Raw genomic sequence first — 22,902 nt, 5'->3', positions numbered from 1 at the left:
TGCAAGTGTGAATGAAAGGCAGGGGGTGCAGAGAAGGAAGAGATGTGAAGAGAAAGAGAGGGAATTGATGGCATGAAGTAAAAGAACAAAGAGAGAAAAAGATTAAACTAAAAAAGTTTTGCAACACTTACAATAAGTGGAGAACAAAACGGGGAAAAAGGAAAAACAAACGAGGTGAAGAAACAGAAATAAAGGAAGGCAAGAGGAAGAGGATTGTTGTTTTTCAGGAGTAAAACAAACACACACCTTCTCATCCAGTCTAATGCGATGCTGAAGTGCTGCTGGCTGAGTGTGTGTCGCTCCCGCAGTAAAGCGCACTGCTCAAGTGTCACCGACATCGCAGTGCGGTCCTTCGCACTCTTACAGCTCGTCAGCCGCACACCGTTCACCTTACGGCACACCTGCACGTTACACAAACACTTTGTTAAAAGGCCCAAAGCAGAGAAAACACATTAATATTATGTGAAGTGTTGTAGCAGAGGTCTTAGTGTAAATGCCCCTTGAGTAAGTTCAACATTGCCAGTCAGGTGAGCCCTTTCTGTGGGGCTTGGACGTTCTTCCACTGTACAAGCATATTATTGCTTGTCAGGTTAATTAGTGGTTCTAAACTGGTTACATGGAGTACAGGAGTCCCCATCAGGAGCACTGGGGTATTTCCTGGTGGTTCCCACCAGGTGATCCCCACAAAGTCAGGTCTTAAAAATCTTACATGAGTAAGTCTGTTTCAGGTGCTTACCTTAGCAGCGATCCACAGAACCTCCACGTTCTTCCTCTTCTTGGCCTCAATGCTGCGTTCCAGAGAAGACAACAAGTCTGCCAGCGACTGGATACCAGCTGACAGAAGAAGAAGGAAGTTCAGTCATTGTTTCACTGTTAGCGATCAGACAACCCTCTGTGAGCAAGCAATTAGCAAGAGTGGGAAGGAAAGCACCCTTTTAACAGGAAGAAACCTCAGCAGTGATAAAAAAGCCTTACCCATGTCAGGCAGTCTGTCCCTCAGTGTGTTACAATAAGCTTTGAGACGCTCACAGCTCTGCTGGTTTATTCTCTCCTGCAGCGAACAGTCACCAAACCTGAAAACAAACATCAACTTCTGAGTTGGAGAGGGATTTTGCAGCTTACAGGAAGCAACCTTTTTTTTTGTTGTTGTATATCATAATGTTTAACGTTCATAATAAAAGTTGGCTAAAGTTTCAAATAATGAGGGAAATGTCAAAAACCAAGTATGAACAGTAAATTTTGGTTTCAAAACCTTTTCTCTACCCAAACCTGATCTCTACTTGCAGATCTCCTCACAAAATACAACCACTACATCTTGAAACTCCTCTGGGTTCTTATTAAGGTTCTTAATTTGAAGCATTCCAGAAGCCGGCCAATCAGAAAAGAGTGGACTTTTGAGAAGGTGTGCCTTAAAGGGGCTGCTTATTTCAAATGGAGGATGAGCTAAGGGGCAACAGAGAGGGACAAAGTAACCAAAGCTAGTTGAATCCTAAAAAATGAATGTGCAGCTTGAGATAGCTTAAAGCCATCTGATTAATAATCTCTAATGAAGATTAAACTGTTGATGAAGATGTGCACCAACAGCAGACACATTAATAAGTCTGAATTTTGTTCCTATAGGACCTCTACTACCAGCAATTTTATTCAGAGGTAAAAAAAAAAAAATACATATTTTTTAAAAATCTGAATTTTTTAACTGTGACTCTTCTTATTAACCATAAACAAAATTTGTTTTTTTTTCCACAGTGATGCAGAAAATACAATACAATTAGGTCAATATTTTTTTAGAGATGTTCACAGGAGTTTTAATTTTGCTCATTAAAGAGTGAAAAACGGTTTGTTTACCTCTCAGCATAACTCTGATGCTGGTTGATTCCAATGTTAAACAGAACAGGATTGACTCGAATCAACAGCCCATCTTTTAGTTCCTGTGGAAGTGAGCTGAAGGTCTCCGGGGGCAACGGGACTTCAACAATAAAACTGCCCCTAGTTGGAGATGAACGCACAAAGTGAGGAAGCTGAACACGTGTATAGATGTGTGTGTCTGTGTGTGTATTCCCACCATGTTCCACTGAGTGTCGGCAGCAGGTCGTCTGGTTGTTCCGTTTTGGCCTCGGTAATGGTGAACGCTACTCCCTTTAGGTCAGCCACACCAACTTCCATGTCTTCCAGCATCCCAATCTCATCACCTGACACACAAACACACCTTAAATGTGTAAGCACTGCATGTAGAAGTGTACATGAATGGCTCAGTCACACTAAAATAAAGGACAGCAACTTCCTTGGGAGTGGCTGCCCCGTGATTGCACTAAAATTTTCACTTTTAGTGACCACTTTCCATAGCAAGGCCTGACACACACCTTACTGCAATCACTCTCAGACAGAGCGGCGAAGATTTCCAAATCACAGACAGACGGCCAACACACTGCCATCAGTCTCAGTCAGTCTGCACCAATAACTGCAACTTATTTGCAACACATCTTGCAATAAGAGACTCGAATGAACTGGTTGACAACTCTTTGTTTTTTGGGTGCTTTCCCAAATAAATCTATGGAATTTTCCCAGATTAATCACAGTTAATCACTGTATTATCACAAACAGATTGTTGCTTAAAAACCTTTCATTTAATTAGAAATCCCAGTCTTCAATTAATTCAATACAAAATACTATACAGACTATATAAATAGAGTGCACTATACAGGTCATCGGATGTTCAAGATGGGCTTTACGTCTACCAACAACTGCTCACACTGCCAAACCAATTCACCGGACAATTATATCCACGCTCTTTGGTTCTGTCCACCAGTTCAGAAGTTTTGGCGCGAGATATGTGAAGACTTATCGAAGTGTCTGAAATGTAACATTCCAACTTCCCCTTCAGTGTGTTTGTTGGGCAGCTTAGATAATGTCACTTCAGAAAAGAATATAGCCCACATGGTTTTCACTGCCCTATGCATAGCCAAGAAAACAGTCCTCATGAACTGGAAAAATAAAAATAATCTTAATTCTAACCAGTATAGAAATTATCTATTAGATTACATTAGTCTTGATACAGCCTCTGCCACCACATCAGATCAATTACTCTGGGCTCCTTTGATCAGCTCCATCACCTAGTGGGGGTGGGGGGTCATAGTTTGGTCCCACCTTCACTGTTGTGATTGGTGTGGGGGTAGGGACAGGCTTAGGGCGTCGGGGGGTTCCCCAGGAGCATCTTCCTTGGGGGGCTCAACCCGGGGTAGCGGTCATGGCCAATTAAGGGCTCTGTTGGCTCTTAGGTGACGGTTTCCTCGTGGCTGCGTGCAGCGGGGCTAGGGGAGGGTCTGTGCTGACGGACGTGGGTTACTGACCTGGTAGCCTGGCTGCCCCTGGGTGGGTCCGGGACAGGCGTGAGGTTCTGGGGGCGCTCCGTCTCTGGGCTGGGGCCCTGGCCGGGCCTCGGGGGCTCGGGTCCTGGTTGGTGTGTTGCTGGGGTTGTGGGCGGGTGGGTATATGGGGGCCCAGTCCTGGCGCAGGGCGCCGCCGGTGCATCGAGCCACCTGGGGGACTCTTCAACTGGTGGGGGAGGTTGTCACATCTTGCAGGAGCTTTCCTCTCCTCAGGAATTCTCTCTGCAGGAGGGGGAGATATAGGAGAGGTGGAGGAAGATCTCAGCCTGGGCGTCTATTGTCTTGTGTAGTCTGGAAGATGAGTGGATGATGGGGTGGGTGCAGTTTTCTCTGTAGTGGGGTCGGGTGGGCTGTCCCGGGCTCTGTGGGGCCGGGCGGCGCTGCTGCACTGGTCCGGATGGGCCTGGGCCCCCTTTCCCTGGCGGGTTGCAGAGTATGGGGGTGCCTACTGGGGTCAGCGGGGGAGCTGGCCCCAGGGAGGGGTCACTTGCCCCTCCCTTTCTTCCCTCCCCATCTCCAGCTGCCTCCCTCTTCCCGCTCCACCACAATCACCCACACATGCAGGGCCTTGGGGTAGGGGTGTGTCACCAGGGTGCAGAGGAGGCATCCCCCCCCTCTGTCCCCTTCTGGCTGCCTCTGCCTCAATTTTATCTCACAACTTAGACATTCACATTACTCACACTCTCATAACACATACATATAGGATCTTGGGGGTGGGCTCACAACACGGACTCCAAATTACCACCAGGGTGTACACCGCACCCCTGGCGTCGTTGCCCACCTCTCAATTTTAAATACACGTAGACATTGAGGGCTATCAGGAGGGGCTATGCGCTTACCTGCTGCTCTCTGGCAGGTAGCTCCATGCCCTCCTGGGTTTTAATTGCACCTTAGAACACATATACATCAACACTACATATGAGCGGGTAGAGGGAGGTTTGGAGTCTTCTCACACCCCCGGTCTCTGCGGCCTGCTGGAGCGGGGGGGCTAGGAGGAGGAGTTGGCCGTCCGACTGGGGTCTGGTGTGTGGGGCCTCCCTGCTGCTGCGGAGTCGGGGCAGTCTGCTTCTCCCCACTGCAGGGAAAAGGGTAACACCACCTGGGTCTGGGTGCAGTTTCCCCCTCCAGGGGCAAGGGTACCTAGACCCGGTTCTTAGAGTACGCTTGGGGAGTGTGATTGTGTGTACAGCGTCTCTTTATGTCTGTCTCCACGTTGGTTGAGTGTGGAGTAATTGCCTATGAGAGCATGAGGGTGGGAATGGATGTTTGTATTTGAGTGTGCCTGTATGTCTGTGTCTATATGTCAGGTTGGGTATCAGACGCCACCTCTCTGGGGACATCTCAGGCCCTCCAAGGTTTGGAGGCCTATCTCCCCCCATCACTTCCCCTGCCGGTGGCAGACGCCCTCAGACATCGATGCGTTGGTGGTTCTTTGTGTCCGGGGGTGGGCATCCGGGTACACACCGGCTCACTCCTTGGTGGCTGCTTATCCGGGCCTGGAACCTGGGGCTCGCTCGGGCCACTTCGGGGGTGGGGTGCCCTCGGCCTCTCGGCCTGGGGCTCGGTCACTCAGGCACAGCTGGCTGCCGGCGGAGCTCACGGGCACGTCACTGCAACCCCCCCTGGCTTCTGCTCCGCGGCTGCTGAGTGATCCCTCATCTGGGACTCTCCTCAGCTCTTTCTGGGACAGTGGCGCGGCTGCCCCTCTGTTGGTCTTCCTTGGTCTCTTGTGTTCTGGGGGCCTCTGGATGTCTGGAGTTTTGATCTCCTCCATACCTGCTTCATGCCCTGGATGATGGGACTGTGGCCCCCCACACCCTCTAGCAGATCATTACATTAAGGAACCTTTTAAATACAAGCGCGCTCATGCTCACAGGTGTACACACAGGTGATCACACACACAAACTACACCCTTTTTGGCTCCTACCTCAAAGCACACTGTGCGCTGTCGATCTTACGTGCTGCACAATAATGTTTAATATTAAGTATTTAGTGTTATATTCCCATATATCATTGTGATGTTGTTTATTCTATTACTCTCGTTTTCTTCTGCTTGTTTTCTTTTTTCTTTCTCAACAGGTGATCGATATATGTATTTTTTGTCTGCTTATTTTGTTGGTTTTTGTTTTTTGCCCTTTATCCCCGTCCCTCTTCTCCGCTGTTTTTTTTTGTTTTGTTTTGTTTTTTCCCCCCTCTTTCTTTCTCCCTTTTCTTTTCCCCTGTCCCGTATCTAGCAAGTAAAAAAAATAAAATAAAATAAAATAAACAATAAAAGGTAAATCAAATGGACCATTACGGCAAGGCTGGGATGGTCCATTTGGTAAAGTAAATCCATTGGGCATCTTTCTTCGCCTTTAGACAATAATTCTGATGGCAAAAGAACCAAACGGGACAGGTTTAAAAAAACAAAAACAAAAAAAACCAAAAAAAAACCAGATTGTACGTACCATATTTTTCGGACTATAAGGCGCACTTAAAATCCTTTAATTTTCTCAAAGATCGACAGTGCGCCTTATGTATGAATTCTGGTTGTGCTTCCTAACCTCGAACCGATTTTATTTGGCACATGGCGCTCAAAAACCTGTCAAAAAGTGTTTTAGTACGACTTTGGTAAGCTACAAAGCTGCACCGCTTGATAGATTATCAGAGCATTACGGCTACCATAGTCAGGAGCCTCGCGGAGTAATCTGGGTCCAAAACTCCGTCCGCTTCAGGTCCCAAAGTCAAACGAACACTGCAGCATCACTGAGAGTTAAAAATTATCTTAATTCTTTCATCTTTAATAAAATGATCAGCGTTGCTGCTTTACCAGGTGTAACAATTAAGTTTAACATCCAGAAGACATGAAGACAGAAAACTAAACAGCAGTGAGGTTTGTCGGGTTACTGAAGTTTGGCTAGCTGGAATATAATGTGCTACATGATCGCTAGCGACACAGCTATGTTAGCATAATATAAACACAGTGAAGCTGGAGGATGAACGCTAACTTTTTTCCACTCGATAAAAGTTAACGTGAGGGTTCCTGGTGGTTAGAGACAAATGCAATTGCATGGCAGGATGCTGTAAATGGATCAAACTTCAGTCAGGAGAACAACTGAGATAATCCATCCACAATACCAGGTTAGTCATTAATATACTGCAACAACATGGGAATAGAGCAGCTGTGAGCGAATTCAACATTAATGAATCAATGGTAGTGAAGTGGAGGAAGCAAGAAGAATGAGTTGAGTAAAGTTTGACTTATCTGACTGTTTTGTTTTGCTTAATTCACCTTATGGACCGAAAAATACATTAATTGTCAACTTGACCCCTTTCAATTGCAGACTGATAGCCGAATAACTCCACAGTTGCCATTTTAACACATCAATCACTCAATCATGAGACCTGGTACCCGACTTTAAAGCAACCATGTCAAAGGCAACAAGATCACAGGTTCTTCAAACATGGTAACAATAAAATGGTCTCATCAATGACTGTTTTCCATAGTGTGACTGTGTGTGACTAGTTTGTATTTACCGTGGGTGCTCAACAGGCTTTCAAATTGAGCCAATACTCCTACAGTGTGAAGTTGCCGTAGAAAGTCAGGGTCCTCCAGGCCTCTGTAAAGCTTCAGCATGACGCCACAAACTACTGCTGAGAGCTGGAAGACAAACACAGTTTCTTTAATACAGAAAACTACAAACTCCCACTAAAATTACCCCCCCAAAAAAAATCAAAACCAGAACATGTTCCCTTGTAAGTCTCCGTCATCCTCACCGCCTGGCTGAAGACGCCATGACGTCTCTGGGCTATGTGTACAGGGCCCTGAGCGACTGTCACATCCACTGCCTCCTGCAGGACCACAAAGGTCATAGCTACCTGGGCCTTCCCCACTGCCTCACGCACGCAGTCCCTAAGAGTGACCACCAGAGGGAGAAGGTGCTCTTGCCAGGTGCACCCAGAGAAGGAGGAGAAGGAGGAACGAGAGGCTGGAGGGAGAGCGTGAGAAAGTTTGGTGTTTTAATCAGAAATTTACAAAAACAAAACAAAAAACAGATATCTGAAAATGAGATATCTAAGAAGAAGAAGAACTAGCAAAACTAAGTTAACAGGAAATGCAGCACTGATGAGTGAGATGAAGTAATCTTTCAAACAGAAAGAAAACAGTGAAGCATTAAAAATTGTTATTCATACGTGCTCTGTGCATGTATTAAACACTGTTCATTGTCAAAGTCTGATCGGAATTTAAAAACTGAGGCATTCTCCGACTGTCTCAGAAAACAGACCGATTCTGATTTAAAGGACTCGAGATGAAATAATCCCGAGGTTAAATTAACCATCACAAGATTCATACGTAGCCAAGATGCACATCGCTGAAAAACTGTATCTAGCTTATTAACGTTATTGCAAGCATAATTTCAGTGAGAATGCTGGTTGGCCTGCCAAATTATCAACTAGCATAATCCATGATATTAACACGTGTACAATGTCAAGTAATACTTCAAGACTTCCTCCTCCAGAGTAAATACACGTGGACACACAGCATACTGACAGCCAAGGTAACTATGGACTGAACAGCTGAATCTACTAATGATGAACACCAGTCACAGCTTATCTAAAACCTATCGCAAAATAATCAATTGACAAATCTGGTTTTTTTATCCCTAATTTAGTGCTAAATTTAGAATTTTTTCAAATATATTAAAACATAAAGTGTATAAAAATGATTTTATACACAAACAGTAGCAGAAACATGTCTAAATAAGAACTCTGAAATGTGATTTACCGTCACCTGTGTTCTGAGAGTTTGTGTCCCCTTCCTGCGGCTCTGGTGACATCACCGTCTGAAGCTGCTCCTCTTGCTGCTGCAGTCGGTCGACCATGGCAACAATGCAGTTGATGCTCTTTCCGACATTCACCCACACCCTGTCCTACACAAAAACAAACACATATAAAAACTGGAATCATACATACTGTCAGAAACACGCAGACATCACACACACTCCAACTTGCCCACTCCTCCTCGTCGTACTCCGTGTCATGTCGGCCACCATCCTGCTCCTGATCGGCGGGACAGTTCTCACACAGCAGCCCGTTGCTGTGGACGTGGCTGCTGTTGGCGTTTGCGATGCACTGGTTATGGATCTCCAGCAGGGCGCATTTTACCAACTCCTCTTTGAGTGCGTGCACAAACTGCTCGGTCTGGTGGACGACAAAGTAGGTGGAAACATCAGATTTCTTGGTGTCCAAACGACTGCTGGTTAGCTGTATTCTTCTTATTCCTTCCTCACCTGTTCCATCAGGCTGCCCAGGACCTGCCGCAGCCGGGCAGCGTTCAGCTCCTGCGCCACGGAGAGCAGCTCCTCTGCGAGCCCGAAGACCAACGGCTGCAGCTGGGCCATCCTTGTCAGCAGCTCCTTGGCTCTAGAGCTCTCCTCCTGGGAGTAAGAGACACAGCTGGAGAGGAAAGAAAGGAGGACGAGGAAAACTTTACCAACAAGCTAAACTGAAAGAGACTGAAGAGTCCAACAAGTCCACCTGTGTAGAATACACACTCGGGATGTTTACAACAGATAACAACATGAATTTGTATTGAATCCTTAGCTGCAACATTTTGGCTTTTTAAAACCAGATGTGAAGGATATGGGTTACATCCAAGACTACTGCGCGCTCATAATCTAGCAGATTTAGCCTAGGCGGTCGATTTAACTCTAGGTGTGGCCATTATTATTTTCAAACTAAACATGTTGTAATCAAAAAGATGATTGATGCTATAAACTCATCACAGAGTTTACTGGGGTCAAAGTGAGAAGTAGGATTATTTTTGCATTCTATAAAATCGATTTCCTCGAAGCTCTGCCTGAAAACGTGCTCAGCCTACGAGCACCGTGATGTCCCCCTATGGTCAGGACATTTCTGTTCTTAAACCTCAAGCTGAGCATTTTTGAGTTAAAGTTCACCTTTAAGTATTTATCCTTCATGACAAGCTTGTTAGACACTACAGTGACTGATATTAAACCTCAATGCAGAAAAAACACAGCAAATTTGATTTGATTGGTTTGCACAGTCTCCAGTTTTCACATGTGGACACACACAAATCTGTTTTTACCTCTGAGAATCAATAAAGACAGACCAGAGCTGGAGATGCCTCTTTATGCAATACAGTGATGCCTCACTGTAACGCGGATCACTTTTCACAGATGCTTTTTTGTGAGTGTGCAATTTTGTATGCCTTTTTTTGTTTTTTTTGTTAGCACATTGTGTTTTGTGTCCTGATTGATTGACAATGGTCTAGAGCCAATCTCATGTCGTGTCTCCTGCACAGTACAGAATGCGTTCACTTTGTCAAATTTATCTAAATCTTTGATCGCTAGCAGTGTGACTCTGAAGTGCTGTACTGTATGTTTGTAAGTTTTCTCCCCAACAAACACAACAATGTCCACAAAATGTTTTGCAGCGACACCTGCGGGTGCCTTTGGTTTCATTCTATCTCTGGATTTATTTTTCTACAAAGTTTGAACTTTGAGTGTTTAAACAAGAGAGAAAAGTGTATAACGTGTGTAGTGAGGGGTTTTACAGCCTTAAAACATCTATAATAATTGTAAAAAATAAAGGTGGCTACTTCGCAGATTTCACCTACCGCTGGTTATTTTTGGGACGCAACTCCCGCGATGAACGAGGGACCGCTGTATAACACTGACTAACACGTTCTTATATTCGATCTCTCTACAGCAATGGACAAAAGTTTTTTAGTGGCACAAATTTGGTGTTTGACAGACTAAATCACATTAAGATCTGGGGATGAATCCAAAATGTTAATTCGATGATCTCTGTGTCACTTGGTTGGACCTTCTGCCTCGTTACAATTTTACATTGTGCTGGAAAATGCACAGATCGTCCCCAACTTCCTCCTGGATCGCTCGTAGAAGTTTTTAGTGTCACACAGTGAGATTTACTTAATGCAGGAACGATCGTCACCAATTATTTGTGATAAATTGTCACCAATTTGTGGCAATGAGAAAACTTTTTATCCATGAGTTCATGTTTATAGATATTTAACTTGTGTTCAGCTCAATTTAATTTACAATCTCTTTAACTCTGAACGTACATCACTGCCATTCATCCCTCTGCTGTGTGCAGACTGAGATAATTCCATAAAAATTAAAGCATCAGTGCGCAGACTCTACAATGCGGAAAAGCTAATCCTGACAGAGTCGAGATTATAGAGATTAACCGACAGCAGCCAACAATATTATGTTTGAGTGTGACGCTGTTGGAGGAAGGAGGATAAAGAGGAAATAAAGGGTGGAGATGGAGACGTTACCTTTTCCTGAGGTTTGTGTGTTTGCTGAGGAGTTTCTTCAGCCCTCCGTGTTTGAAGGCCTGGTGATGATCGGCCGGAGCACCAAAAGTTATAACATCATACCAAACACCTGAGGACAGAGATGAGTGAGTGAGCTTTGTAGCATCTAAAGCACACAGAGAGAGAGAGAGAAAGGTGAAGACGGGAAACAAAACACTTTATAATAACCATCATCAGTAAATCAAAATGTGGTGTTTACAGCTGCTACATGATAATGCCTACAAACTGGTAAACAATTCCAATTAAACCAGTTTAACCAGCCACATAAAGTTCATAGATGATGTTTAGGAATGTTTAAGGAAGCCGGTGGAGTGGCAGTAGTACCAGTCTGTGAACCTTTGTACCCCATTTCTCTCACCCGTTTCATTTTTACTTTTGCTTTCAGCGGCTGTTTACTTTAGGAAAACCTGTGGTGTGAGTTACTATAAAACAGCCTCCGACTGAGCGCTGTCTCGCTGTTCATACCACACATGCACCACAGGCCTGAAGAAGAAGGAAGCCGCAGACTGAGACAACAGCCGCGTTGACATAAAATGTTATTTTCTGCTTTTATTCACACAACCAACATAAAGGGGAATTACAACACTACTAATGACGGCAAACATTATTTATTATTATTAACAGTAAATTAAGTACTTGAAAAAGTTTAAATCATGTTTGTTTACATGTATGTCTGATCGTTATTATAAAGTGTCATCAAAAGTCAATAAAAATACACAACAGAAATAAGAAGCAGTTAAAGAAAGTTTGGTTATGATTTAGAAACACTTAAATAATATTTAAATATTTGAGGATTTTTAATTTATTTGAACATTCTTTCATCTTAAAATACATCTTGTTATTTTTATTTCTCAGCATCAACTGGGATGCAAAAAAAACTTGCAGTAATTTACCTGCAAGCTGTTCACACCATTAAACACCATTAAAAATAGAAGGACACACTTGTAACTGCTGCAAATGGGAGCGGGAAAGCGTGTTGCACTGTGAGACACTTCATACTCTGCAAACAGGACACAGCACGAAAGATGGCTACCGCTGTCAGAAAGTCCTGTACGGTACTCTACAGGGCAAATCTGCCACCTAACACTAGCATGATACAGTTCTGCCACAATTAACCACAGTCAGTGTGGAGCGGTTACCACCGAATACTGTTACAACTCGACTCGTAAGCCACAACTACAATTAGAGACTGATGCTACAGCTTTTAAACCAACAACAGTCTTATTGAAACCTCTAGATGTTCAGTTTTACAGGTAACGTGTATAGCTTAAGCTATGATTAGATACATTCATGGGGTGCACTTTGGTCTGTGCAGATGTCCACATGTCTGTGTTTTTTGTAAACCTTTGGACTCATCTGCAGAGAATTTAAATTACAATCCAACTATGTAGTTCCAATCTTTAAAGCGGGGGTGTCAAACACGAGGCCCGGGGGCCAGAACAGGCCTTGAAAAGACTTAAAGCTGGCCCACTGAATGGCTTTGAAAATGAGTTAGCTTTTTTACTTTTAACCGTATTTTTATTGGTTTTGCAGCTTTTTCTACTGATAAGGGATCCCACCCCCGGGGTAGTATGAATTCATACCACACACACTACACCGGAGTAATTAAGTAATTTATAAACAAGGAAATGACAGTAAAGTTCCTGTTTTTTTATTATTTACCACAGAAATGTCTTTTTTTATTCTTTATATTGAGTCAACAGGGGAAAAACAAACCCCCCAAAAAACAACCTTTTCTGTGAATTAATTTCGATTCTATAATCAAAGGACAATCTGGATGATCCACTATCAGAACATTTTCTGTAATTTTACATATTTATCAAGTAGTTTCACTGGGCTGTATGAGCCCATGATTTAAAATGAGTTCGACTTCCCTGCATTAAACAGTCTCTGTGAGGCCAGCGGCAGTTTCAGACGGCTGTAACAACACCAAATCATACGTTAGCTTTGAAATGCTCATCTCTAAGAAGCAGGATGCTCCTGGATGTACCTGTGCTGTCGGGATTGGTGACCTCCATCCTCTGCGTGTGTAGGTTGGTCGGAACAAACTGAAGGTGTCTGTCTGACTTACTGGTGCTCGACTTAAAACAGGATGAAGCTGCGGACATATCAGGATAAATCAGTGCAAGTGTACTTCCAGGTAGTATCTGTGGAAAAAGCTAAAATCCGATTGCATGAAGATCACGTGACCTCACCTGAGACTTTTACGAGCTCAGCGAGCACCTCCTGATAGCAGCCGGTCACGTGGTTACAGTGGCTGATGACATCATGGCGAAGGCCATCCCAGTGGGGTGAAAGGTCACCGAGTTCCTTCACTTCTTGAATTCTAACAGGAAAAAAAACTTCAGGCTGAAAGAAACACTCCGTTTCAGTCTGTTTTTTCTGCTCTTGGATTTGTATGATGAGGCAGGTGATATCCTTGACATGATGATCTCACAGAAGCCCCGAACACCAGCTGTTGTCGGGGCAGCTTTAAACAGTGGTTGTCTAACTTTTGTTGCGTGTAATAACATTACACCCACATACTTTTATTTTTCGCCAGTAACTAAAATACAGGCTCAATGGCTGTTTGAGCCAAATGATGGTCAACATCAGCAAACTCCTGTTTTCATTATTTTCGTAATAAAAAAATCTCAGTGTGTTCAGCTTGATTTCCCTCCATACGTTTCCCCTGCTTGTTCATCTCGTATGTGCAGTTGCTCTGCGCCCTCTGGATAAAACGAGGGAGGTCCACAAAGGGAGGAGCTAAAACATCTTTTTCCTTACAGAGGATGCACCAACGCCCAGAATAAGATAAAGAAGGAAGAGTTTGAACTACTAAAGAATAAACTTTAGGTTCAAGTTGATTTTGATCCAGTACCTGAGTTCAGGTTATTGAGATAATAGATTAGTTCTGAAGGGTCGTTTTCTTACAGACTTTTACTTCTGCATATGTTGTGGTTATGAACAATTTTTATTTACATATATATATATGTAAACCCAGACAAATATACCATCATGAACAACTTCCAAAAAGCACAGTGTGAAAATGTGCATGACCACATTATGCCATCTCTGCAGGGATGCACTAATCTAACATTAGGATCAGATATTGATCCAGTCCTGAATCAAACGGCTGGATCTGTGTCAGTGTGCCGACTTCTGGACACGTCTGTTTCAGTTCTATGTTGTCTTGTGAAAACTTCAGCAAGTAACAGCAGCTAGCAGAGAGCTAACATAGCTTGGAGGAAGTTAACATCAAAGACTCAGCAGTTTGGGCTACAAAATGGTGAAGGGGCTGCACGGCCGATCTCTGTGTCTCTTCAATCTGCATGGTGGCCAAACGTTTAGGTGATCCTAAACTAAGAACTTTTTCAAGTTGTTTAAATGTACATTTTATTTACACAAATATAGTAAACATGTCTGCTTATGTAATCATCAGTAATAAAAGTGAAATGCATATACTATCAAATAAAACAAGACTCAAATGTTAGTAATCACCCCCTGAAGGCCCAGTCTGAGCAAAGAACAAGCCCTGCATACCTGTTTGTATGTTCCTGTATGAGCAAGCTCAGTAACTGTTTGGGTAAAGAGAAAGAAAGCGGCGTCTCTGACATCTGTTCCCTGACCAGCAGCCACCTCTGATCTTCTGTCTTAAACCTGTTGACCTTAGAGACCTGAGCACACAGCACTACACACACACATGCACACACACACACACACACACACACACACACACACACACACACACACAAAGGTTAAGGAAGGAAAACTGATATAAAAGCACAAAAACATATCCTGTAAACTGTGTGCCTCACATGCTCTCATCATTGGACTGTTGTCTTTGTCGTGGACAGAGCCGTGAATACTGTCACACAGCGTGGAACACTGGGGCAGGAAAACAGAAAGAGAGAAAGTAGGTCAAACATAATTTGTTATTATTTATCTCTTTTCTTGCACTTTAAAATGAAAGCTAGACTGGACAGTGATAAAGCAGCTTCACTGTGACTCATCTACCAACCTAGACCTCAAATGTGCCAAAAGGAAACCACAGAGCAAAGTGTCGACTTGAGAAGAGTCCACGGTGCATCAAACAAGCACCACTGAAAGAGAAAGACAACTTTGTGCTACCTTGTGTTCAGAAGGAGTTTGACTCTCGTTGTCTCCCTCCATCTGCACGCGGGACACCCGCACCTCCCCCACCTCGTTCACGCCATCCATTGTCCTGATGAAGAAAGAGTGGACGCTTCATATTAAAAAAAATAAAAACACAAAAATTAAAGACTGAGCAGTAAGGGTACCATGAGTAGGACATTTAATGCTAATTAATTCAACAGAATTCATGAACATATCAGAAATATGGGAAGTACAGCGCTGTGGGAACACAGACTCGTATGTGGATTTGCTCACATGGACAGTCACTCCTGAGAGGCCCACTGTGAGCGAAGAAAACCTGATTCACTTTTCAGTTCCTCTTCATAGTTCATATTCATAATTTGGAACGGACCGGTGAACACAGGGGGACATATTAAAATATTTCAAAACAAGCCTTCTGAGAAAGAAGACAGCAGAGCGACTAGTGGGAAAAGTTAGAGAGACCGAACGAAAAGCTTACTAAAAATACAACGACTAGCAAGACAAAGTTTTAATCACCTGCTACCTGATTCACCAATGAAACAAACAGGAAGAAAAAATAGAAAGCTAGGTATACAAGGCTAACCTGAGCCACAATCAGCTAATGAGACAGACGGAGCAACTACAGAGAAGACAAAAGTTACTCAAAACAAGATTACTAGAGCAACTTAAGGTGGTCAGAAACCAGAGAACCAACAATCCAATGCTAACCATAAACATAAACTGTAACTAACAAAAGGAAGCTAGTGAAAAAAACAAACAAACTAGAAACACAACTATCAAGGAATTCGAGTCCATTAATAAGAAAAGTTCAGGAGGGAACATGTTTAAGACAATAAAGTAACGGTTAGCTGGAAATAAAAAGTTACTTAAACAAAATAATTAACTAGATGCTAAAAACAGAAAACAATAAATAAAAATACAGATGGAAGCAAAAACTAATTATTAACTAGAGAACTGAAGCTCACCAGAAACAAAATTACTAGCAAGACACGGCTAAACAGAACAACGAGGCAATGCTAAAGAGCAAGAGAACTGGAGTAGAAATAGATGCGGCACACTTTTATGGCCTCCAGATGTTAATTTTCCTGTTGTTTTTTTCCACTGATGTTTCAGAAAATTCTTATTTAAAGAGTTTTAAGCATTGAATCAACCCAGAGACTGATTGGATAACATCTGGCAACAAGCAACATGAGGGGGAAAAATGTGCATTCCCTTACTGGCTGAGGTCATTCACATGACACTTGTCACAGTAAGGCGCACGGTGCTGCACCAGGATTAGCTTTTTGCAGGGTTGCATCACAGTTTTTCAAGCTGAGTGTTTGAGAGTGTTTGCAAACAAGTTGCCATCGTTGACGCAAACTAGAACAACCAAAGCAATGACAAGTAGGTCATTGCAAGCTCTTTGTGACCAGTTTCAATTAGACAATTTTGTGGTACATGTGCATAGACAATAACAGGCTATTCTTTTCTAGATAACCCGTATTCACCAGCAACCACTTGCCAATATACATTCTTCCTTAAGCTTCAGCTACACAGGACTACACAGGACTAGGGACCGGTCAGTGACCTCCTGACCCTCTGATCTAAAAATAAAGCTAAATATTAACAACATAACTAGAAGGACAAAAAAAAGGTACCACGAAACAAATCACCATTAAGGTAATCAGGAACCAACATAAATATGAAGTAATGGCTACCAATTACACAATAAGCACCAGGAAAAGTTAACTAAAGACAAAATAGCATGACTAAATGAAAGAAAAACCAACAAAACACACATCTGAAAGACTAGCTAAGAAATTACATTAAGGTGGTAACAAATATTTCTGGATAAAGATGCCTTGCTTTTGTAAGTTTATTTGAAATGCTTCTTTATGAAGTCACAAAAATTTGCAGTTCTGCCAGCCTGCATGAGGTATGTGTTAGCAGTGAGGCACACCTGGATACAACATGCCAGCACAGACACACCTACTGCACTCCGCCTGCTCATGCCTGGACCGCGCTCTGGATCTATGCCTCTCTCTCCTCGTCTTCATTCTTCCTGTCCTCCTTCGATCTCTCGGAATTTGCTTTTTCATCTAATCTAGTCTTTACGGCTGCTCGTCTGTCTCTCTAAAGATGCTGTGGTGACAAAACAGGAAGGAGCTGCCTTTTTCTACTTTCTACAGAGGTGGAGCCCCACGCTCTCTCCTCACTTCCTCTTGCGGTCTACAGTATCTAAGCAACGGACAATCCTGGAAGCTTTTTATGACGTGCAATTCATTGACTTCAAAACATTTATATGATAGGAAATGGGGTAAAGCTGGGAGAGAGCATGCATGGTAAACTTAAAATGAACTTCGGATGCCTGCAGGGTGGATTTCTGGTGATTTCGCTGGTGGGCGGGGGAGGAGCTTAGGTTAGGGAAAGTTTTTGATGAGTTAAACCATGCAGAATAGTGACGAAAGGTTAGTAAAACTGGATAAGGGGGACACAGGGTAATTATAAACTTTATTTTAAGAGAAGATTTGATGAATATGGTTAAAAGGGGAAGATTTAAGTGTGTTTACCTGAGGCTAAGAGAGACGTGAGGCTCCTTGACCCTGAGCAGATCTCTGATAGAGAACGAGGTAAAACCCAGGAAGCTCCTCTGAGACAGAAACAGAGCAAGACAGTCGTTTCATCTCACATCAAACTGCTTTTTCATTGTTTAAATTCTCTTTGTGACTCACATCATAGCTATATAAATATATCCAATTTCCGCTGACAACAAGCTCTATGTGGAAACATCAGCTTTAAAGTAGATTATGATGATAAGACGTGTTTCAACTTGCCTTTTTTTAGAATCAGGTCAAAAACATCGACTACACAGTTTCACATTTCAAACCATGTATAACATTAACACTTAACCATAACGTAAACTCTAATAGCCTCATCTGACAGTGTGGCTGCAGACTGAGAGACTCAAGGACAAAACCTTCTTCTTTTAGAGACCTGATGGTTTTCCTTAATAATAAATAAGAAGCAGCACTACTTATACAGTCAGGTCCATAAATATTGGGACATCGACACAATTCTAACATTTTTGGCTCTATACACAACCACAATGGATTCCAAATGAAACGAACAAGATGTGCTTTAACTGCAGACTGCCAGCTTTTATTTGAGGGTATTTACATCCAAATCAGTTGAACAGTATAGGAATTATGACAGTTTGTATATGTGCCTCCCACTTCTTAAGGGACCAAAAGTAATGGGACAATTGGCTTCTCAGCTGTTCCATGGCCAGGTGTGTGTTATTTCCTCATTACCCCAATTACAATGAACAAATAAAAGGTCCAGAGTTCATTTCAAGTGTGCTGTTTGCTTTTTGAACCTGTTGCTGTCAACTGCCAGGATGAGATCCAAAGAGCTGTCACTACCAGTGAAGCAAGCCATCATTAGGCTGAAAAAACAAAACAAACCCATCAGAGAGATTGCAAAAACATCAGGCGTGGCCAAAACAACTGTTTAGAACATTCCCAAAAAGAAGGAACGCACCGGTGAGCTCAGCAACACCAAAAGACTAGGAAGACCACGGGACACAACTGTGGTGGATGACCAAAGAATCCTTTCCCTGGTGAAGAAAACACCCTTCACAACAGTTGGCCAGATCAAGAACACTCTCTAGGAGGCAGGTGTATGTGCGTCAGAGTCAACAATCAAGAGAAGACTCCACCAGTGTGAATACAGAGGGTTCACCACAAGATGTAAACCTTTGGTGAGCCCCAAAAACAGGCAGGCCAGATTAGAGTTTGCCAAATGACATCTGAAAAAGCCGTCGCAGTTCTGGAACAACATCCTATGGACAGATGAGACCAACATCAACTTGTACCAGAGTGATGGGAAGAGAAGAGTATGGAGAAGGAAAGGAACTGCTCATGATCCTAAGCATACCACCTCATCAGTGAAGCATTGTGGTGGAAGTGTCATGGCGTGGGCATGTATGGCTGCCAGTGGAACTGGTTCTCTTGTATTTATTGATGATGTGACTGCTGACAAAAGCAGCACAATGAATTCTGAAGTGTTTCGGGCAATATTATCTGCTCATATTCAGACAAATGCTTCAAAACTCATTGGACGGCGCTTCACAGTGCAGGTGGACAACGACCCAAAGCATACTGCAAAAGCAACCAAAGAGTTTTTGAAGGGAAAGAAGTGGACTGTTTTGCAATGGCCAAGTCAATCACCTGACCTGAATCCGATTGAGCATGTATTTCACTTGCTGAAGACAAAACTGAAGGGAAAATGCCCCAAGAACAAGCAGGAACTGAAGACTGTTGCAGTAGAGGCCTGGCAGAGCATCACCAGGGATGAAACCCGGCGTCTGGTGATGTCTATGTGTTCCAGACTTCAGGCTGTGATTGACTGTAAAGGATTTGCAACCAAGTATTAAAAAATGAATGTTTGATTTATGGTTCTTATTCTGTCCCATTACTTTTGGTCCCTCAAGAAGTGGGAGGCACATTTGCAAACTGTTGTAATTCCTACACCGTTCACCTGATTTGGATGTAAATACCCTCAAATAAAAGCTGACAGTCTGCAGTTAAAGCATGTCTTGTTCGTTTTATTTGGAATCCATTGTGGTGGTGTATAGAGCCAAAAATGTTAGAATTGTGTCGATGTCCCAATATTTATGGACCTGACTGTATATCTCAAGTCACTGGAGATTGAAGCTTATCCTGGCAAACACTGGGTGAGAGCCAGCGTGTACCAGAGGAGTAAAATACCCACAGTTTGGTTCACAACTCTACTTTTAGGCACAGTTTTGGTTTGACATGCTGACTTCACAGCTTCCAACAGACCAGCAGGCCTTTACTAGGCATTAAAAGCTACAGTAATACCACAAAGAGGACCTTTGTAGTGCGGTCACAATCTCAGTTTCAGAACTCTTACGCCCTAGAAAGCCTTCACAGGTCAGTTTGGAATCAGCACGTAACCGTGGGAAGAAGCCAGAGCACACGGGGAATTTCACAAACTAGTTTTGTGAGCAAAATATAGTCACTGACTAAAAGCTACTTCCAGCTGCCCCGTCTTTCACGAGGGGTCACCTACTGCAGTATGCATCTCCTTGTGTTTGACTGGGCAGATTTTTACACTGAATGACCCCAAAGGGATCTGGGTTGTAAACACTACACTATGGAGCCACACACTCACAGAGACAGAGAGTAACACCAGTGTTATGGTTTCACTGTGCACTTCGTCTGCACCTAAAAATGAAACAGACCTTTACAGCACCAGCACATTTGGCCTATTTTAGCTCTTGAACTTTCCAAAGTACTTCTTGAAAGCCTCTCTTTCTTCTGTGACTCCATACTCTTACTGCTGGGTGGATTCAAACACCAAAATCAAGATTGTAAAGATTTTGGAAAACAAAAGCTGTTTAACGGTGATTGGATAAACAGGCCTTCCTCTACACTTGATAAAGATGTGAGGTACTCAGTCTTCTCAGCTGAGACTATGTGCCTACAGCATCTTTCCTTTTAATTGAATTCTGTGTTAGGCAGCTTGTGAGCTTGTGCCCCTCACTACACAAACCACAGCTGCAACTGCACAGGCCAAAGTTTATTAAGAACTTAAAGCGATGTTCAGGCCAGATTAAAGCTGTACAACACGTGCCCTACGATGTCAGAGCCAGGCTATAATCAGGCTGATATCATGCAGTCTGAACCCGACGTAACCGAGCCACAGAGTAAAGGCTCTGCTGTGAGTACAAACCACAGTGACGGTGAAAACTATTTAACTCTTAGCCAAACAGCCCTCACAGGGAAGATGTATTCCACTCCAAGGTATGTACAGAGCTGTCACATACTGGAATACGAATTAATAAAGGACCAAATACACATCCAAACTCATCATCTCCACAAGGTCACGGCCCTGTTATCAAAAATCCCCACGGCAACGACACTGAAATCATTCAGCTGCCATGACGATAATCGGAAGCTCAGAGGATTACCTTGACGAGTGAAAAGCACTCAAATCACCCAAAACACACACAAACACACACCACACTGAAGACAAAGTGAATGAAGTAAGCTGCATTTACTTCAGTTGTCTGGTATCTTTTATCACATCAAACATGCATTCATTTCACTGAGTCTGAAACATTTTTTAAGCTGATATTCAACAGAGGCAACCATCAAAAAATAAAAATAAAAAATACACAAATAAATAAAAACAGCAGACATAAAAAGAGACCAACCCACATAGAAAGTAGCTCCCATGTGAGGATTCATTCATCTGAGTAATGTTTGTACAAACATCTAATGAATTTGGGTATCTGGCCAAACATTTTGTGACAGGTTTTCATTTCTGTGTGTAATGTAAGGCCGATAGTTTCAGATTCATCCTGCATCTGGTCCACTGCAAGCAGCAGTGTAGGCGTACTGATGCATCAACTTGCAGCAATTTTGGCCGCCTAGCCGAGAGACATAACGGCTTTCTTTTAGAAACCAAAAAGGAGGTTTAACCTTTTCATTTTTTAAAACATGCTGATTTGCTTTTTAAGTTTCTTACTCAGTTCTTACCTTCCCTTTTATTTGCTGGTTAGTTCTGGGTCAAATGAATTAGTCTGTGAGTTTGTGCAGTGAAACTGGTCGTTCAGAATCAGGCAGTTATTTTTTAAAAGTTCTGAATGTTGATTTTTGGAAAAAAAAACAACACTTTTTTGTGTGATTACTATATTTAGATTATCACAATGCAGGACATATTAAAGCAGACATGCTATGACGTGTTCTCATTGCTTCCCGAGAGCAGAGCCAGCCTGCAAACAAACTTTTCCTAAAGCCTTAAAACGTTCTTCAAATAAGTAAAAATTCATCTTTGTCAGAGCCCCTCGTAGGACACTGAAAAGAGAAAACCACTAGAAGACAGACAGAAACAGACAGAAGGAAACCGGATATTGATGGGTTAACTTCAGTCATGCAAACGGTTGCCTCATTTCCTCGTTTGCAGCTCAAGGTTAGGGTTACAACACGCAAACATGCAAACACACACCGAGCTAATCTGTCTCACTCAGTTCTTGGGAAAAGCAAGAGGCTTTTAAGATTAAATGCAAATCACCATCAAACCTTGACACACACACACGATAATAAAACAATCTCTGTTGTGTTATTTCCACAATAATGACATTGAACTGATGCATCATCTGCACCACCAGCTTATCAGGAAACAGCATCAGGGTTATGCAGCGATCACAAACAGGGCCAAAGCAAAACCCTGTATTGCAGAGTGTGAAAGACGAGGAAGTTAAGGTTCACATTTAAACCTGAATAAGCATCAGCTGCGAGACCAAACTTATATCAGTGTTTATCAAAAAAGTCCCCTGTCTAAAACTAATTTCCTCTGGAATATCCCTTAAAGTTAAAAAGCCCACTCAAGACTGTCAAGCTTCCTCTACACATACAGAGCATGTTTCCATTCACTTAGTGTGGTCTTAGTCACCATGTAAGAGCGCTGGGGGCTACTTTTGCAAATTTCCCGTCTCTAAACTAAGCTGAAGGCTTGTAGAAGGCTTTGATATCTGCCTCAAAGGCCAACGACGGAAACCTGTGATAAACTGTATATTTGCTTCTAGACGTGCAGCTCTATTTTGTTTGCGGTTCAAAAGTTCAAACAATAGGAATCGTCCAGTATTTGATGCCTGGCCGCTCAGGTCTGTGGCTAAAGTAGCTGACTGTAGCTTAGGGATGGACGGCTATCTATCAAAGCAGACACATCTCTAAATTTAAACCTTAACAAATACCAAAATAAATAAAGTTATATTTAATCCCTTACAATTGTTATGAAACTATCCACAGAGACTGAAACAGATTTTTGTAGGGCTGTAAGCGGGCTTATTTCTGCTGCTAGTAAGGAGTTTTTAACATGGGAATCTACGGGGTTTGATACATGTGGACTTTCCCTACCTGTCCAGCAGAGACGCTGTGGCCATCTCCTGGCGGTCGGAGACAGTCGGTGCATGCCTTCATGGCCCTCTGCATCCTCAGAAAGTTGGTTTTTTAAAAAGTGACTTCCTGTTTCTGCTCTGACTCTCACTAT

General features: G+C 42.9%; 1 protein-coding gene across 6 annotated transcripts in view; it reads right to left on the bottom strand.

The window, feature by feature from the left end:
• Positions 1 to 22,902, bottom strand: part of LOC134624644 (type II inositol 3,4-bisphosphate 4-phosphatase-like) — a 37,596-nt gene that overhangs the window by 13,867 nt on the left and 827 nt on the right. For 3 of the 6 annotated variants that reach the window (XR_010093595.1, XM_063469666.1, XM_063469664.1), the window contains exons 1-18: positions 22,770 to 22,902; positions 17,394 to 17,473; positions 14,839 to 14,932; positions 14,526 to 14,595; positions 14,251 to 14,398; positions 12,924 to 13,054; positions 12,719 to 12,826; positions 10,690 to 10,798; positions 8,657 to 8,822; positions 8,379 to 8,567; positions 8,152 to 8,296; positions 7,143 to 7,354; positions 6,903 to 7,026; positions 2,063 to 2,189; positions 1,846 to 1,986; positions 976 to 1,073; positions 737 to 834; positions 247 to 401 (exon numbers count right to left, since the gene is read on the bottom strand). The exon at positions 22,770 to 22,902 is cut by the window's right edge. Coding sequence is in view for 5 of the 6 variants with exons in the window: in XM_063469666.1 (XP_063325736.1) it covers positions 247 to 401; positions 737 to 834; positions 976 to 1,073; positions 1,846 to 1,986; positions 2,063 to 2,189; positions 6,903 to 7,026; positions 7,143 to 7,354; positions 8,152 to 8,296; positions 8,379 to 8,567; positions 8,657 to 8,822; positions 10,690 to 10,798; positions 12,719 to 12,826; positions 12,924 to 13,054; positions 14,251 to 14,398; positions 14,526 to 14,595; positions 14,839 to 14,932; positions 17,394 to 17,473; positions 22,770 to 22,844 (2,270 nt within the window). In the remaining variant the exon portion in view is untranslated. The remainder of the gene's footprint in view (positions 1 to 246; positions 402 to 736; positions 835 to 975; positions 1,074 to 1,845; positions 1,987 to 2,062; positions 2,190 to 6,902; positions 7,027 to 7,142; positions 7,355 to 8,151; positions 8,297 to 8,378; positions 8,568 to 8,656; positions 8,823 to 10,689; positions 10,799 to 12,718; positions 12,827 to 12,923; positions 13,055 to 14,250; positions 14,399 to 14,525; positions 14,596 to 14,838; positions 14,933 to 17,393; positions 17,474 to 22,769) is intronic. The other 3 variants (XM_063469667.1, XM_063469665.1, XM_063469668.1) reach the window with 2 other exon arrangements.

This window comes from Pelmatolapia mariae, linkage group LG3_W (genome assembly GCF_036321145.2).
Source record: "Pelmatolapia mariae isolate MD_Pm_ZW linkage group LG3_W, Pm_UMD_F_2, whole genome shotgun sequence".
NCBI lineage: Eukaryota > Metazoa > Chordata > Actinopteri > Cichliformes > Cichlidae > Pelmatolapia > Pelmatolapia mariae.
Note: the sequence above shows the minus strand (reverse complement) of the source record. Positions and strands in the feature narration are given on the sequence as shown.